The sequence below is a fragment of the Erinaceus europaeus genome, chromosome 16, assembly GCF_950295315.1.
Source record: "Erinaceus europaeus chromosome 16, mEriEur2.1, whole genome shotgun sequence".
Lineage (NCBI taxonomy): Eukaryota > Metazoa > Chordata > Mammalia > Eulipotyphla > Erinaceidae > Erinaceus > Erinaceus europaeus.
The window spans coordinates 48,092,387-48,111,195 of record NC_080177.1 but is presented as its reverse complement, the minus strand read 5'-3'; the positions used below and the strand labels follow the sequence as shown (position 1 = coordinate 48,111,195).

The 18,809-nt window shown below is 40.2% G+C and overlaps 1 protein-coding gene across 8 annotated transcripts in view; it reads left to right on the top strand.

The window, feature by feature from the left end:
- The window catches only part of KNL1 (kinetochore scaffold 1), an 84,950-nt gene that overhangs the window by 52,512 nt on the left and 13,629 nt on the right, over positions 1-18,809 (top strand). For 7 of the 8 annotated variants that reach the window (XR_009545348.1, XM_060175091.1, XM_060175095.1 and 4 more), the window contains 6 exons: positions 1,366-1,481; positions 2,919-3,009; positions 6,345-6,461; positions 9,960-10,047; positions 16,785-16,862; positions 18,007-18,046. Coding sequence is in view for 7 of the 8 variants with exons in the window: in XM_060175091.1 (XP_060031074.1) it covers positions 1,366-1,481; positions 2,919-3,009; positions 6,345-6,461; positions 9,960-10,047; positions 16,785-16,862; positions 18,007-18,046 (530 nt within the window). In the remaining variant the exon portion in view is untranslated. The remainder of the gene's footprint in view (positions 1-1,365; positions 1,482-2,918; positions 3,010-6,344; positions 6,462-9,959; positions 10,048-16,784; positions 16,863-18,006; positions 18,047-18,809) is intronic. The other variant, XM_060175092.1, reaches the window with a different exon arrangement.

Sequence of the window (18,809 nt, the reverse complement as noted above, 5' to 3'; positions counted from 1 at the left end):
TATAAAGAGACAATCTAGAGGGTGGGGTAGGTAGCACAATGATTATACAAAGAGACTCTCATCCCTGAGGCTCCAAAGCCCTAGGTTTAATGCCCCGCACCACCATAAAGCAGAGCTGGTAAAAAGTAAATAAATAAAATTTTTATAAAAGAACAATATGGGAGGGAGTCGGGCTGTAGCTCAGCGGGTTAAGCGCAGGTGGTGCAAAGCACAAGGACCGACATAAGGATCCCAGTTCAAACACCGGCTCCCCACCTGCAGGGGAGTCGCTTCACAGGCGGTGAAGCAGGTCTGCAGATGTCTGTCTTTCTCTCCTCCTCTCTGTCTTCCCCTCCTCTCTCCATTTCTCTCTGTCCTATCCAACAACGACAACAACAATAATAGCTACAACAATAAAACAACAAGGGCAACAAAAGGGAATAAATAAATAAAATAAATATTAAAAAAATAAAAAATAAAAAAAAATTACAAAAAAAAGAACAATATGGGAAACTGAAATCTTTTTCTTTTAGTGACAGTTCCTTTTATTTTTTAAAAAAATTATTTATTGAATAGAGACAGCCAGAAATTGAGAGGGAAGGAGTGATAGGGAGAGAAACAGAGAGACACCTTCAGCCTGGCTTCACCACTTGCAAAGATTTCCCCTGGCAGGTGGGGAATGGGGGTTTGAATCTGGGTCCTTGGGCACTGTAACATGTACACTCAACCAAGTGCACCACCACCCAGTGACAGAAAGTTTCTGGTAAATTGAGATATTTAGATAAATGCATAGACATTTTCAGAATCCTTCAAGCTCCTGGTTAATGGGACATTCACAGTAAGCATCTGTTGAACTTTGATATTAGAAATTTGAATTGAAAAAAAATTGAATTGAAATTCTCAGTTCTAACTTGCTGAATTTAATAGAGTATTTGGGATTTTGTTTGTTTTAAAATAGGCACTCTGGAACTTGAAACAATTCATTTTTTATTAGTGATTTAACATTAATTCACAAAATTATTTGTATTCTGCTTATAAGTGAAATCATCCAGTAGTGTCTCTCACTTCTTACTTATTTCTCTTAGCATAATCTTTTACCTACAATTCTCTTCATTTAGTCCCAAAAGATACAGTATCTTTTTTTGGATGCATGTCAGTGTTCTGTTGAATCCCACAGTCATCTGTCATTAGACATTTGTATTGCTTTCATATACTGGCTATTCTAAATAGTGCAGCTATGAACATAGAAGTACATATATCCTTTGGAATTTCTGTTTTCATGTCCTTTAGGCATGTGCCTAGGAGTGATATCACTGAATCACAAGGTCTTTTTTTTTTTAATGATTCCTAAACATGACTTTATCTTATCTCTGCTTTTTTTTTCAGTTGACGGTAAATACACCCCCTACTCCAGAAGACATGATGTTAAGTCAATATGTTTACCGACCTAAGATACAGATTTATAGAGAAGATCGTGATGCTCTTCACCGAAAGATTGAAGAGTATGAAATTTTTCATTCTGAGTGTGCTTTGTTGACTGGGTAAATAATATGTGCGATGAGGTTTTAATTAGAATAGCACAAATGGGGAGTTGGGCGGTAGCGCAGCAGGTTAAGTGTATGTGGCGCAAAGCGCAAGGACCTGCAGAAAGATCCCGGTTCAAGCCCCCGACTTCCCCCCCCCTGCAGGGGGGTCACTTCACAAGCAGTGAAGCATGTCTGCAGGTGTCTGTCTTTCTCCCCCTCTCTCTGTCTTCCCCATCTCTCTCCATTTCTCTCTGTTTTATCCAACAATGACGACATCAACAACAACAATAATAACTACAACGCAATAACAACAAGGGCAACAAACGGGAAAATAAATATAAAATTTTTTTTTTAATTATACCTTAGAATAGCACTAATATAGAAAAAATGCATTTTCGGGACCAGGTGGTGGTGCACCTGATTAAGCACTCACAGTGCCTAAGGACCTGGGTTCAAGCCCCTGGTCCACACCTTCAGGGAGAAAGCTTCACAAGTGGTGAAGCAGGGTTGCAGGTATCTCTCTGTCTCTCCCCCTTTCCTTCTCCCTCTCCCCTCTCAATTTCTGGCTGTCTCTGTCCAATAACTAAATAGAGATGAAATCAGAGGTGAAATATGCGGGGCAGTATTCTTTAGTGAATCCCCATTTTTAAAAAAATAATTTATTTTCCTTTTTGTTGCCCTTGTTTTTTATTGTTGTAATTATGCTTATTGTTGTTTTTGTTGTTGTTGTTTTCCTCCAGGGTTATTGCTGGGCTCGGTGCCTACACCATGAATCCACCGCTCCTGGAGGCCATTTTTTCCCCCTTTTTGTTGCCCTGGCCATTTTTTTCCCCTTTTTGTTGCCCTTGTTGTAGCCTCGTTGTGGTTATTATTATTGCCATTGTTGATGTTGTTCGTTGTTGGATAGGACAGAGAGAAATGGAGAGAGGAGGGGAAGACAGAGGGGGAGAGAAAGATAGACACCTGCAGACCTGTTTCACCACCTGTGAAGCGATGCTCTACCGGGATCCTTAAGCTGGTCCCTGCGCTTTGCACCACATGCGCTTAACCCACTGCGCCACCACCCGACCCCCACTTGTTGTTGTTGCTATTGATGTCGTCATAGTTAGTACAGAGAGAGGAATGGAGAGAGGAGGGGAAGACAGAGAAGAGGAGAGAAAGACAGACACCTGCAGACCTGCTTCACCGCCTGTGAAGACTCCACTGCAGGTGGGGGGGGGGGGCTGGAACCAGGATCCATAAGCCAATCCTTGCGCTTCACGCCACAAGTGCTTAACCCACTGCACTACCACCCAACTCCCAATCTTTTTATGTAGCAAAGAACTAGAAAGAATTAAGTGTGTTTTTAAATCTGAACTGACTTATTCGAGCTGACTTCTGAACCAGATACTAATAAATTTGTCTATATTTCAGACTAAATATCTCTGCATTGAGTCAAGATAAACTGTTGACTGATGTAAATAGGGACCTATGGGAGAAAATGAGACTCTACTCTGATGAAGAGGTACTTTTATCTGCTTCCAAATGTGAATTGTATAGGTATTTTGAACAATATTATCTAAACTGTTGATTTGATAATTTGTAATCAGTATTTTTTGTTTGGTTTTTTTCATTTCTGGGACATCACCACTCTGCATTGACTTTTTTGATAGAAAAGAATGAGACCGAGAGGAAGGAAATAAACTACCCTACCAAAGTTTCCTTCAATGAAGTAGAAACCTGATTTGAACCTGGGCCATGCACATGGCCAAACAGCATACTATTCAAGTGAGCTGTTTTGCCAGCCCTAGTGATGACTTCTCAGTTATGCACACATAATAATAACAACAATAGTTTATTTTAATTATTGTTGTTGCTATTATTTTCTCAAAGCACTGCTGAGCTCTGGCTTACTGTAGTACTGAGGACTGAACCTGGGACCTAGAGCCTCAGACCCTGAATGTCTTTTGTAAAACACCATACTCTTTCCCTGGCCCTTCTTTTTTTTTTTGCCTCCAGGGTTATCACTGGGGCTCAGTGCCTGTACTACAGATCGATCCACTGCTCCTGGTGGCCATCTTTTCTTTCTTTCTTTCTTTCTTTCTTTTTTCGGTTTTGTTTTTGTTTTTGTTTCATTGAGAGAGGAGGGGAAGACAAAGAAGGAGAGAGAAAGATAGACACCTGCCGGCCTGCTTCACTACTTGTGAAGTGATCCCCCCAACCCCGGCAGGTGGGGAGCTGGAGGTTCAAACGGATCCTTGTACCGGTCCTTGTATTTTGTATTATGTGCACTTAACCTACTGCAATACTGCCCAGTCCCTCTTTCTTTTCTTTTCTTTTTTTTTTTTAATAAATTTTATTTTAATGAGAAAAAGGTAACAGTGAGAAGTAAATACAGAGATCACGACACTGCTTACTCTGTGGTGGTGCTGATTGAATCTGGGATCTCAAAACTGAAGGCTTGAAAATCTTCTGCATAACCACTATGTACTCTTTTTTTCCTTCTTACCTTCTTTCCTCTCTCTCTCTCTCTCTTTCTCTCTTGTAATTGTTAGATAATGTTTTCAAACCTGAACTAATCCAACATACATAATTGAAATGTATTTTAAGCTCTGTCTTTATTTTCTTTTTTAAAATGTTTTTAATGTTTTATTTATTTATTATATTGTATATATATAGAGAGAAATTGAGAGGGGAAGATAGGGAGAGAGACAGAGAGACACCAGCAGCCCTGCTTCACCACTTGTGAAGCTTTCCTTCTGCAGGTGGGGACCAGGGGATTGAACCTGGATCCTTGCATACTTAATGTGCATGCTTAACCAAGTGTGCCACCTGTGGCCCCTAAGCTCTGTCTTTGTTGTTAATTTTCGGGCTGGCTTCACGGGCAGGTAACAGAGACGACCAGAGATACACGGCTGGGCTGGGAAGCTTTATTTCTTTATTCACGAACAACGATTCATAAACTAAACCAAACTAATCACCACACAGCTCTCTCCTGCATCCTTCTCCTCATGCGGAACTCTGTAGGGGTTCCCTTGGGGCGGGGACAAGCGGCAGGCGAAACTAGCAGGGGCCAAACCAATTTTTCTGGTGGGGAGAGAGCTAGACCAAACCAATGTAAAGCATACAACAATTCCCCCTTTTTAACTAAATGACTACAGTATCGGGTGTGGGGTGAACAGAAACCTATATCATACAGGCATTTTCAAAAAAAAAGAAACTGGCACAAACATGGAGAAACATGTAAGCGAGTAACAAGAACCAGTGTGCTGCCAAGGGAAGGCCTGAGGGGGCCATTTTTTGCCTCTGGGCAAAACTTTATTAGCTTAAAAAAAACATTTCCTGCCCCTTGGGGGGGACGTACTTGCCTCGACGGGCATTTTCTAGCATGGGGGGAGGGTGAGGCCTAGAGTCCCAAGGCATGGCTGCAGTCAGTCTTTGAGAAACCCAGCAGCATAAGGGAAGCTGCTAGTTTTGTGCAAAGTGTCCGAGGTGTACCAGTGAGTGATAGAAGTCCAAAGCAGATGTCCACCGAAGAATTGCCAGGGGGTGAATTGTTGTACGTCTATCTCGATGGGGAATGTCAGCCATCGGAATTCTGCTTTTCTGTAGAGAACTTGACAGCTGCAATTCACTTACTTATGAAACAAAACTTGTAGCAGGTTAGAAGCTTATCACAATTGATAACTCTATTACAATTAGAAGTCTTTTTTAGAATGATTTTAAGGTTGTTTAAAGTTTAAACAATAGAATGTGAAAAGGTAGACATAAGTCTCTTTGCATAACCATTATGCTATACCCCCACCCACTTTAATTGATTAAATGATGAGCATCTCACATTCTGTGTGCCCTGATATACTAAGAGTTTTCTCAATTCTGAGCCAATAATTTTCTAATTTGTAATATGAAGAAGTGAGTTAAAAGCAAAAATCAAAACTTAAATTATACAGTGGGGATAGATAGCCTAATGTTTATGCAAAGCGACTCTCATGCCTGAGGCTGCAAAGTCTCAGGTTCAGTTAAGCCAGAGCTGAACAATGCTCTGGTTAAAATATATATATATATATATATATATATATATATATATATATATATATATATATATATATATATGGTCCTGAGTTCAATCCCCAGCAGTACATGTACCAGAATGATGTCTGGTTCTTTCTCTTTCTCTTCCTATCCTTCTCATTGATAAATAATACACACACACACACACACACACACACACACATGGTTCTGGTCTTAAAGTATTTAAATTAAACTGTTTGAAGCTGTCTCACTGTGGTAGGGAACTAGGAATTTGAACCTGGATCCTTGTGCACTGTTAAAAGTCCACTCTATCAGGTGGTCCCTCTATTTATTTATTTACTTATTTATTTATACTGCCAGACCACTTTTCAGCTCTGGCTTATGGTGGGGCAGGAGAATGAACTTGAGACTTTGGAGCCTCAGTCATGATAGTCTGTTTGCATAACCATTATGCTATCTACCCTCTACCCTATTTATTTATTTTATTATTGGATAGAGACAAAGAGAAATTGAGAGTTAATGAGGGAAAGAGACAGAGAAACACCTGTATCCCTGCTTCACAACTTGTGAAGCTTTCCTCCTGCAAGTAGGGACTAGGGGCTTGAATCTGGTCCTTGCACAATGTAATTTGCACACTTAACCAGGTGCCACTGTCTGGTGTCTGGCATCTGGCCCCTCTATTGTTAAATTATTAAATTTGCAAAAAAGTCTATCTAGGCATTGAATATAGGATATGGGTAAAGCTTAGTACATAGCAGCTGAAGCAGCCTTCCAGACCTTTTCTAACTCATTTGTTTCAGTGCATTGTAACTTTTGACTCCATTACAGCTGAAGGCCTTTGGATTTTACCTGAACAAAATTAAGTCACGCTTTACCAAGATGACTAAAGTCTTTACTCACCAAGGAAAAGTGACTCTCTACAGCAAATTGGTGCAGTCTGCTCAGGTAATTTAAGATATTTAATAGTGTTGAAAGATCAATTGAATTACTTAATATCAATTATGAAATATGGAGAATGTTCATTAGAACACATTAAAGATTAGAGTAAAAGTTTGAACAATTAAAAATGATAGTTGGAATTAATATTCAAAGTCCTGATTTGAGCCTTGGCATCATAAAAAAATAATTTACTAAAAGTTATAAATTCTGGCATTTTAGTAATATCCAAATATATTTATTAATATGGTCCTATACTTCATCTCAAATTTGTTAGCCATTATACATATTTAAAAATAATATATATATATATATATGATAGTTAACCCAGTAGATGACATGCCTTACCAAGTGCAAGGCCTGTGTTCAAGCCCTGGCACCACATATGGGCACTATGGACAGGGCTAGGGGAACTTAATGGATGATGGAGCAGTACTATGTTGTGTTGGGTCACTCTATCTCCCTCCTCTTCTTCATTCTTTGCTACCACAAAATAGTACTAATACTACTACTAATAATGTAGTTATAAGAAAAAACAGTAGCGAGTCAGGTGGTGGTGCAACGGGTTAACCGCAGGTGGCGCAAAACCCAAGGACCAGCATAAGGACCCCTATTCAAGCTCCTGGCTCCCCACCTGCAAGGGAGTCAATTCACGAGTGGTGAAGCAGGTCTGCAGGTGTCTGTCTTTCTCTCCCCCTCTGTGGCTTCCCCTCCTCTCTCCATTTCTCTCTGTCCTATTCAACAACATCAATAACAATAACAACAATAAAACAAGGGCAACAAGAGGGAATAAATAAATATATTAAAAAATATAAAGAATAGACAGTAGAGGGGCTGGGTTGAGTACACATGTTACAATGCCCAAGCACCTGGGTTTGAGCCCCCTGGTCTCCACCTACAGGGGGAAAGCTTCATGCGTGGTGAAACAGTGTTGCAGATATCTCTCTCTCTCCCTCTCACCCCCTACCCTCTTGATTTCTGGCTGTCTCTACCAAATAAATAAAGATATTTTTTTAAAAAAGAAAGAAAGAGAAAGAAAAGACAGTAGAAGGGCTGTATTGTAGAATTATATCCTCAAGTTCATATCTAGCTGTACAAGTGTGTGAATGGCTCTTTAAAAAACTTGTAAAGCTGGAGTTGGGCAGTAGCGCAGCTGGTTAAGTGCACGTGGCGCAAAGCGCAAGGACCAGTGTAAAGATCCCAATTCGAGCCCCTGGCTTCCCACCTGCAGGGGAGTCGTTTCACAGGCGGTGAAGCAGATCTGCAAGTGTCTTATCTTTCTCTCCCCCTCTCTGTATTCCTCTCTTCTCTCCATTTCTATCTGTCCTATCCAACAACGATGACAACAATAATAACTACAACAATAAACAACAAGGGCAACAAAAGGGGAAAAAAAGTTTTATTTTAAATAAATAAAACTATAAAATAAATGAATGAATGAATAAATGAATGAAAAAAACCTTGCAAAGCGCAAGGACCGGCATAAGGATCCCGGTTAGAGCTCCTGGCTCCCCACCTGCAGGGGTGTTGCTTCACAGGCGGTTAAGCAGGTCTTGTAGGTGTCAGTTTTTCTTTCCCCCTCTCTGCTTTCCCCTCCTCTCTCCATTTCTCTCTGTCCTATCCAACAACAACAACAGCTATGACAACAATAACAACTACAACAAGCACAACAGCAAGGGCAACAAAATGGGAAAACTAGCCTCCAGGAGGAGTGGATTCGTAGTGCAGGCACCAAGCCCCAGCAATAACCCTGGAGGCAAAATAAATAAATAAATCACTTATAAAAATTTTTTTAACTTTTCATTTCAAATAAATGAGAAATGTATGCATTATGCTTCTTTTGAAGCAATAAAATTAGCTTTTGAAGTCTAAAGTTTGAAGGGGCTTTTTTGTTTGTTTGTTTTGGTTTTTTACCAGAGTATTGCTCGGCTCTGGTTTATGGTGGTGGTGGTGGTATTGTAACTTGGACCTGGGAGCTTCAGGCTTTAGAGTCTGTTTGCATAACCGTTATGCTCTCTACCCACCCATGAAGTCTGAAGTTTTAATTTTTTTTTTAATATAAAAAAAGAAAATGCTAGTGGGTAGAGCAATACCATAAGTGGTTATGCAGAGACTCATAACAGGTTCTGAAGTCTGAAGTTCAATCCCCTGTACCATCATAAGCCAGAGCTGATTAGTGCTCTGGTAAAATGCTTTACTAATGGACTAGTTTCCCCCATATTTGATTATATAAATTTCTTTTCACAAAAAAAAAAACAAAACCTTAAGGAACTCATATTAGCACCTTGTGTTGCATGGAAATGCTGGAATGAAGTATAAAAAAATGCATTTGTCAGAGGAAATTTCTCTGCTAGTAGAGCGCAGGATTTTCATGCCTGCGGCTCCCAGTTTAATACCCAGTGCTACATGTATCCGGAGTGTGATTGTGGTTCTTGGTTTTTATACCAGAATTCAGCTCTGGTTTGTGATAGTGCTGGCAATTGAAGTTAGACTTTTGGAACCTCAGGCATGAACGGCATTTTGCGTAACTATTATGCTGTTTCCTCAGCTCTCTAGTGGGATTTTGGCTTTTCTATTCTTTCTTGTGAAACTCTTTCTTTGTATCACATATGAAATGAATAAAATAGTGTATTTTTTTATTTATAAAAAGGAAACATTAGTAAACCATAGGACAAGAGGGGTACAACTTCACACAGTTCCACCACCAGAACTCTGTATTCCATCCCCTCCCCTGATAGCTTTCCTATTCTTTAACCCTCTGGAAGTATGGGATGCAGAAGGTGGTGCAGGGGATTGAACCTGGGACTTCAGAGCCTCAGACCTGGCAGTTTGTTTGCATAACTATTATGCTATCTACCCCCACCCTTAATTATTTATTCATTAAACTTTAAAAAATTGTATTATCATTATTTATGTATTGGATAGAGACATCCAGAAATTGAGAGGGAAAGTGGTGGTATGGAGGGAGAGAGACACCTGCAGCATTGCTTCACCACTTGGAAAGCTTTCCCCCTGCAGGCATGGACCAGGGGGCTCGAATCTGGGTCCTAAGCACTGTAACATGTGTGCTCAACCAGGTGTGCCACCACTTGGCTCCTCCTTTATTTATTTATTTTTAACCTACTTATTTTCTTTTTTTTTAAGTTTTTTTTTTATTTATTAATGAGAAAGGAGGACAGAGAAAGAAGCAGACATCACTCTGGTACTTGTGCTGCTAAGGATTGAACTCAAGCTCATGCTTGAGAGTCCAGTACTTTATCCACTGCACCACCTCCTGGACCACCCTACTTATTTTCAAAATTAATGTATTTTATGATTGTGAGAGAAAGCAAACCAAAGCACCATTTTAGCATATGGAGTACTGAGAGTGAGTCCAGGGTTTCATATATTCATGTCCTATGCTTTCTTACTGATCTTCTGACACAGCAATGTCAGCTGTTTAAAGTACTTATGATGTTATTATGGTTTACTTGGAGATTTAACTGGACTGTAATATTATATATTTAGAAGGAAAAGGAAAAACTTCAGATGAGGATAAATGAAATGGACAACATACTTCAGAAGATTGATAAGTGCCTCAATGATGTGGAAATAGGTAAAGTATTTGGAGTATTTTTCTAAAGAAAATTCACTTGTATCTAAATGTTTCTCTGCAGTACAGGTTGCAGATAGCATTGTGTGTAAAGCCTTGGATTAGCAATTTGAGACATTATATCAGAATAAATTAAAACTCCATTACTTTGGTAATCCATGATACAATAAACAAAAGATGAAAGGATACTAATTAAATAATACTTCATAACATGCAATTTGCAGGGGGTTATATATATATATTTTTTTTGTTATCTTTATTTGATAGAGACAACCAGAAATTGAGAGGAAGGGGTGATAGACAGAGAGAGACACCTGCAGCACTGCTTCACCACTTGTGAAGCTTTCCCCTGCAGGTGGAGACCAGGGGCTTGAACCCAGGACCCTGTGCTTTGTAACATTCACTCAACTACGTGTGTCACCACTCAGCCCCCACTCTTGTGTTTTTTCAAATATACTTATCTCCATTTGAGAATCTGTGCTCATTCTCTTTGATCTCTCATAATCCTGATTTATTAGTATTGTTGTTCTGAAATTGCCTGCTCAAAGATCACAAAATTCCATATAATTATCAGTTTTTAGACAGCTTTATCATTAGACACTGCTGATTATTCTCCCTGAAATTTCACTACCTCAATCCTATTCTTTTCTCCTGGGCTTAACATTCCCTTTAACTTATTTTTTCCTCCTCTTCCTTCTTCCCTTCCCCCACCACCCTCCTCTTGGGCTGTACCGCTTCCAGCTGACTTTCAAATAGAAAAAGTGAGACATAGAAAGAGAAAGAAAACACAACATCAAAGCTTCCTTCAGTGTAGTGGGGGCCAGCTTGAACCCAGATGGTGCACATGGCAAAGCAGTGCACTGAGTTATTTTTCCAGACCTGTTGGCTTATTTCTGTAGTTCCAGAGTAGTGGGAACCAAGCTAAAACCTGGGACATGCACATGGTGAAATAGCATTATCTGAGTAAGTTATTTTTCTGGCCTTAGACCATTCTTCTCTTGAAACCGATATGGCTGCCTAAACTTAGAAGGACAGACAGACATAAAGGTAGATTCCATAACACAAAAGCTTCTTTCAGTGTGCTGGGGCCAGGCTAGAACCTGGGTTATGCTCATGACAGTGTAAGCTATCTTTGACTCCCCACCCCCACCCCATCTTTTATATATCCAAACTCTTCCTCTATTGGATTTATTCACCTCTCATATTTTAGAAATACCAGTAACCACATTTCACCTTTTTTGTTGTGCCTTCATTATTATTTGAGCAAATATGAGTACCTACTATGTGTCATGTACAGTGGTCAATGCTAAGAATATCATGATTGAAAATGTTTTTACTGAGCAGGGGTAGATAGCATAATGGTTATGCAAAGGGACTGTCATGCCTGAAACTCTGAAGTCCCAGGTACAATCACCTGCACCACCATAAGCCAGAGCTGAGTAGTGCTCTGGTGTTTCTCTCTGTGTCCATCTCTCTCAAAAATAAAATAAAATACTATAAAAAAAAAAAAAGAAAGAAAACATTTTTACTATGGAGCTACAAGAGAATACAAGAATTTTTTTGTGTGTGTACTTTGGAAAACAGGTTACAGAGCTGGATAGATAGCATAATGGTTGTGCAAAGAGACTGTCATGTCTGAGTCTCCAAAGTCCCAGGTTCAATCCCCTGCACCACCATAAACCAGAGCTGAGAAGTGCTCTGGTTTAAAAAAAAAAAAAAAAAAGGTTTAGGAGATGGCACAGTAGATAAAGTATTGTACTTTCAAGAATGAGGTCACAAGTTCAATCCCCAGCAGCACATCTATCAGAGTGATATTTGGTTCTTTCTTTCCTTCTGTCTTTCTCATGAATAAATAAATACCTTTTTTTCCCCTCCAGGGCTTTCTTTGGGGCTCAGTGTCTACACTAGGAATCCACTGCTCCTGGAGGCCATGTTTCCCATTTTTGTTGCCCTTGTTGTTATTGCTGTCATTGTTGGATAGGACAGAGAGTTTGTTTTATTATTGTAGGTATTGTTGATGTTGTTATTGATGCTGTTGTTGTTGGATAGGACAGAGAGAAATGGAGAGAGGAGGGGAGACAGAGAAGGGGAGAGAAAGATAGACAATTGCAGACCTGCATCAGTGTCTGTGAAAGGACTACCCTGCAGGTGGGCCGGGATCCTTTTGTCAGTCCTTGCGCTTTGCACCACGTGCACTTAGCCCGCTGCACTACCGCCAGACTCCCTTTTTTCTTTTTATTTACTCTTTTCTTTTTGTCATGTGCGTTTAATCCACTGTGCTACCACTTGGCCCCCTAAATATATTTTTTAAAAAAAAAACCAAAAAAACGAGACCAAGTAGTAGTGCACCTGATATAGTACACACAAAATAGTGTGTGAGGGCCTGGGTTTAAACCCCTCAACCCAGGAATTGGGAAGTAGCGCAGCGGATTAAGTGCAAGTGGCACAAAGCGCAAGGACCAGAGTAAGGATCCTGGTTCAAACCCCCACTTCCCTACCTGCAGGGGAGTCACTTCACAGGTGGTGAAGCAGGTCTGCAGGTGTCTGTCTTTCTCTCCTCCTCTCTGTCTTCCCTTCCTCTCTCCATTTCTCTCTGTCCTATCCAACAACAACGATAGCAATAATAGCATTAATAACTACAACAATAAGACAAGGGCAACAAAAGGAAATAAATAAATAATAATAATAAACTCCTTGGCCCTACCTGCAGGGGAAACTTCATAAAAGATAAAACAGTGTTGCAGGAATCCCCCTCTATCTCCCTCTTCCTTCTCTCTGTTTTTATCTAAAATTAAGAAGTAAATATAAAAAAAAGTCTAAAAATAATGATTAAAAATAAGAGTAGTAAATAATGATGATTTTAAAAAATTAGTATCATGGGCCAGGCTGTGGAACACCTGGTAAAGCTCATACATTACAGTATACAAGGACCCAGCTTCAAGCCCCTAGTCCCCACCTGCATCATGAGTGCTAAAGCAGGGCTGCAGGTATCTTGTCCCTTTCCTTCTAGTATCACCCTCTCCCCTCTCAATTTCTCTTTATCCAATAATAAATAAACATTTTTAATGTTTTTTTATTTTTTACATTTATTTAGCTATTTTCCCTTTTCTTGCCCTTGTTGTCTTTTTTTAATTGTTGTAGTTATTATTGTTAATTGATGTCATCGTTGTTAGGACAGAGAGAGAAATGGAGAGAGGAGGGGAAGACAGAGAGGGGAGAATAAGACACATTCTGGTATCTCTCCCTCCCTGTCTGTCCCTCCTTCTCAATTTCTCTTTGTCTCTAATAAAAATAAATAAATTAAAAAAAATAAAGAACTGGGGAGTCGGGTGGTAGTATAGTGGGTTAAGCGCACATGGCACGAAGCGCAAGGGACTGGCTTATGGATCTGGGTTCGAGCCCCCGGCTCCCCACCTGCAGGGGAGTCGCTTCACAAGAGGTGAAGCAGGTCTGCAGGTGTCTACCTTTCTCTCCCGCTCTGTCTTCCCCATCTCTCTCCATTTCTCTCTGTCCTATCTGACGACGACAACAACAATAATAACTACAACAATAAAACAAGGGCAAAAAATAATGAATATTTTAAAATTTAAAAAATAAAGAACTGTACTGTGTTTGGATATGACAAAAGAATTTTAGTAATGCCTCCAAGATTTCAAAAACAATTTTTTTTTTTTAACCAGACCACAGCTTAACTCTGGATTATGGTGGTATAGAAAATTGACCCTGGGGGGTGGGGTGGTAGTGCAGCGGGTTAAGCGTACATGGCGCAAAGCCCAAGAACAGACGTAATCAGGATCCATGTTGGAGCCCCTGGCTCCCCACCTGCTGGGGAGTCGCTTCACAAGCGGTGAAGCAGGTCTGCAGGTGTCTTTCTCTCCCTCTCTCTGTTTCCCTCTCCTCTCTCCATTTCTATCTAACAACGACGACAACAATAATAACTACAACAATAAAACAACAAGGGCAACAAAAGGGAATAAATAAATATTAAAATAAAAAAAAAAAAAGAAAGACAGAAAATTGAACCTGGGTGGTCCGTGAGGTGGCACATTGGATTAAGCACTGAACTCTCAAACATGAGGTCCTGAGGTCGATCCCAGGCACACGACTACCAGAGTGATGCTTGGTTCTTTCTCTCTCTCCTCCTATCTTTCTCATTAGTAAATGAGAAAAATATATTTTTTAAAAATGAACCTGGTACCTTGGAACCCCATGCATAAAAGAAAGTCTTTAAGACATTTTGGGGAGTTGGGCGGTAGCGCAGCGGGTTAACTGCAGGTGACGCAAAGCATTGTTGGATCAAAGGTGATCCAACAATGACAACATCAATAACAACAATAATAATAGCTACAACAATAAAACAAGGGCACCAAAAGGGAATAAATTAATTTTTTTAATTAATTAATTTATTCCCTTTTGGTGCCCTTGTTGTTTTATTGTTGTAGTTATTATTGTTGTTGTCGTCGTTGTTGGATAGGACAGAGAGAAATGGAGAGAGGAGGGGAAGACAGAGAGGAGGAGAGAAAGATAGACACCTGCAGACCTGCTTCACCGCCTGTGAAGCGACTCCCCTGCAGGTGGGGAGCCGGGGTTCGAACCGGGATCCTTATGCCGGTCCTTGTGCTTTGCGCCACCTGCGCTTAACCCGCTGCGCTAAAGCCCGACTCCCATAAATTAATTTTTTTTTTTTAATTATTTTAGAGAGTCGGATGGTAGCATAGCGGGTTAAGTGCACGTGGCGCAAAGAGTAAGGACCAGCATAAGGATCCCCGTTCCAGCCCCGAGCCCCGGCTCCCCACCTGCAATATTAGATATTTTCCATCTCAAAATGACCATGAAATGCTGCTATTGGAGTATATTGCTATATAGCTTAAGGTTTACTCTCTGACATCTAAAGCAAATACTTCTATGAATCTATAGTTATGAATCACTGCATATTTCTAGGAAAGATTCATGTTTGTAATATATTCTTTGTAAAAAAACTTTTATTTGTGAGTAATGGTAGGTTACCAGATTATATGATTACATTGTGTAGTTCCACACCACCCCCACCATCAGAGTTCTGTATCCCCATCCTCCCACCTCCCAAACATAGCCACCATCATTGTTACAAGTCTTACAGTTTGCTTGCTTCTGTTTTTTTTTTTCCCAAGTGTTCTCTCTTCTCTTCTCGTCTCTTTTCTCTCTCTCTCCCCCCCCCCTTTTTTTTTTTTAACCAGAGCACTGCTCAGCGCTGGTTTATGATGGTGTTGGGGATTGAACCTGGGAATCTCAGGCATGAAAGTCTGTTTGCATAACCATTATACTATCTCCCTCGCCCATGTATCAGTTCTTTAGAATCCACCTATGAGTAGTCCCGGAGGTGGTGCATTGGGTAAAGCATTGAATTCTCAACCCGAGTTCGATCCCTGGCAGCACATGTACCAGAGTGATATCTTTCTCTCCTCCTGTCTTTTTTTTCAATATTTATTTATTTATTCCCTTTTGTTGCCCATGTTGTTTTATTGTTGTAGTTAATTGTTGTTGTTGTTATTGATTTCATCGTTGTTGGACAGGACAGAGAGAAATGGAGAGAGGAGGCGAAGACAGGGGGAGAGAAAGATAAACACCTGCAGACCTGCTTCACCACTTGTGAAGCAACCCCTTGCAGGTGGGGAGCCATGGGCTTGAACCAGTATCCTGTCCTTGCACTTTGCACCACCTTCGCTGAACCCACTGCACTACTGCCCGACTCCCGCTCTCCTCCTATCTTTCTCATGAATAAATAAATAAATTCTTTTTTAAAAAAATCCACATATGAGTGAAACCGTCCGTTATGTTTTGTCTCTTTACTTATTTCACTAAGCATAATCACCTGTCGTCCCGTCCATTTTTTCCCAGAGTACACAATATTATCTTTTTTGATTGCAGAGTAGTATTCCATGGAATATATCCCATAACTTCTTTAACCAGTCATCTGTTGATGGGCATTTATATTCTTTTTTTTTTTTTCCCTTTTGCTACCCTTTTTTTTGTTGTAGTTATTATTATTGTTATTGATGTCGTCGTTGTTAGATAGGACAGAGAGAAATGGAGAGAGATGGGGAAGGTGGGGAGAGAAAGATGGATACCTGCAGACCTGCTTCACTGCTTGTGAAGCGACTCCCCTGCAGGTGGGGAGCCCAGGGCTCGAACTGTGATCCTTACTGGTCCTTGCGCTTTGCACCACGTGAGCTTTGCACCTGCTGTGCTACCTGACTCCCGGCATTTATATTCCTAATACTTCATTTTAGAACTATATGTCATTTTCATATTTATTTATTTATTGGTTTTGTTTTTAATTTTTTTATATTTATTTTCCCTTGTTTTTTTATTGTAGTTATTATTGTTATTGATGTCATAGTTGTTAGAACAGAGAGAAATGGAGAGAGGAGGGGAAAATGGGGCAAGAAAGATAGACACCTGTAGACCTGCTTCACCGCCTGTGAAGTGACTGCCCTATAGGTGGGGAGCCCAGGGCTTGAACTGGGATCCTTACTGGTCCTTGCTTTTCACACCACATGCGCTTAATCTGCTGCACTAACGCCTGACTCCCTGTTTTTGTTTTTTACCAGAGCACTGCTCAACTCTGGTTTATGGTGATGCAGGGGATTGAATCTGGGATTTAGGAGCCTCAGCCGAGAGAGTCTCTTTGCATAACATCATGCTATCTACCCCGCCCTCTTTATGTTTTACTCTATTCTTATACACATTTGCTAATTTAGAAACTAAGAGTTTGGAGCATGAAGAAAAAGACAGTTTTATGGAAGAATGGGGTTCTGAAGTGAAATCTGCAGAGAAAGGTAATTGAATTAAGGAAATAATGGGAAAAAAAGTTCTATGTTTATATATTTTCTTTCTTTCTTTCTTTCTTTTTTTTTTTTTGCTTTCAGGGTTATCACTGGGGCTTGGTGCCTGCACCACGAATTGCTCTTGGAGCCTGTTTTTTTTCACCCTTTTGTTACCCATACTGTTTATAGTTGCTGTTGTGATTGTTGTCATTGCTGTCATAGTTGATAGATAAGACAGAAATTGAGAGAGGAGGAGACGGGGGGGGGGGGGTGGGGGGGGGTGGGGAGAGAAGGATAGATAACTGCAGATTTGCTTCACTACAGATGGGAAGCCAGGGGCTCAAACCGGGATCTTTAAACCGGTCCTTGCGCTTTTCGCCCCGTGTGCCTAACCTGCTGTACTACCATCCAGCCCCCTCTTTCTTTTTAACCACAGCACTGCTCAGCTCTAATTTTTGGTCCTGCTGGGAATTGAACCTTGGACCTCTGGTGTTTCAGGCATGAAAGTCTGTGGTGTTAATACTATGCTGTTTCCCCAGCCCCTATATATTTATTTCAAATACAAAAAATCTTTTCCTTTGGTTTTTTATTTATTATTGGACAGAGACAGAGAAATTGAGGTGGGAGAGTGAGATAGAAGAGAGAGATAGAGAGATACCCTGCTTCACCACTTGTGAAGCTTTTCTCCTACAGATGGGACTAGGGGCGTGAGCCCAGGTCCTTGCCCATGTAATGTGTGCGCTTAAGGTACGCCCCCGCCTGGCCCTTACTTATTTATATAGAGAGACTAGAGCATCGCTTCTCATATGTATTGCTATGCTGGAGGTTGAACCTTACACATGCAAGGGTATTGAACCATCCCTCTTACTGAGTTTATTTATCTAGGTGGAATTAAGTGAACTAGAAAAAATTTAAGTGATTTATTTATGGGGTGAAGGGGTCTATCCAGAGCATCTCTCTTGTGTATATGATGCTGCGACTCAAATTCAGGACCTTATATTTGCAGATTCAGCACTTTATCCTGAGGCTTAAGAATCCAGTGTTTTATTCATGTGCTGCTTTCTGTGCCTCATGAACTAGAATTTTCAATAACACAGATGGTTTTGGTAGCAACATTTTAATGTGTCCATTCTGTTGTGTTGTTTTTGTTTCAAAGAACTGGAACAGTTGAAAACTGAAGAGAAAGAGCTTCAAAGGTCAGACTTCAATTGGATGCTAAATTCCACAAATCTGTTACTTCCACTGTTCAGAAGCTGACAAGAGTGGGGATATAAGTATTGTTTACAGCTGACTAAGGGGTTCTGTTGCACTTTGTTTTGTTTTGTTTTGTTTTGTTTTGTTTTGTTTTGTTTTAAAGACAGAGAAAGAGTGAAAGAAACCATAACACCAAAGCTCCCATCACTGTGGTTGGGGCTAGCCTTGAACCTTGGGTCACACATATGACAATGCTTCTGCTATACTTTAAACTTGACCTTGAAGACCATCTTTGTCAATTATACTTTCTAAGTACTTACTGTGTACCAGGTATTAACCCAAAACAATGTTACTCATGCTTGAATAATATTAGGATCCTTTTAAAGAAAATAAAACATAGCATTAACTGCTTTTATATCATATAAATTACATACGTTACCATGTGCAAGGACCTGGGTTCAATCCCTGGCTACCCCACCTGCAGGGAGCAAGCTTCAGAAGCTCTATATGTTCACCACTGGCTGGCTCCCAGATAGCATTACAATGACATGTGATATTTATCTGAAATTAAATTGGTTCAAGCAAGTGATTTAACAATGTATAAGCTCTGTTTAACTCTGATCAGCTTAAAGATTGTCAAGAATGTTTTTGTGGGTCCTAATTTAAGAGTCATTATGGTAGGTCTTTTCTATATAGACTCACACCTAAAGAAATAACTTAGAAATAACTAAGAATTCCAAAATTGATGCATTCACTTCATCAGGG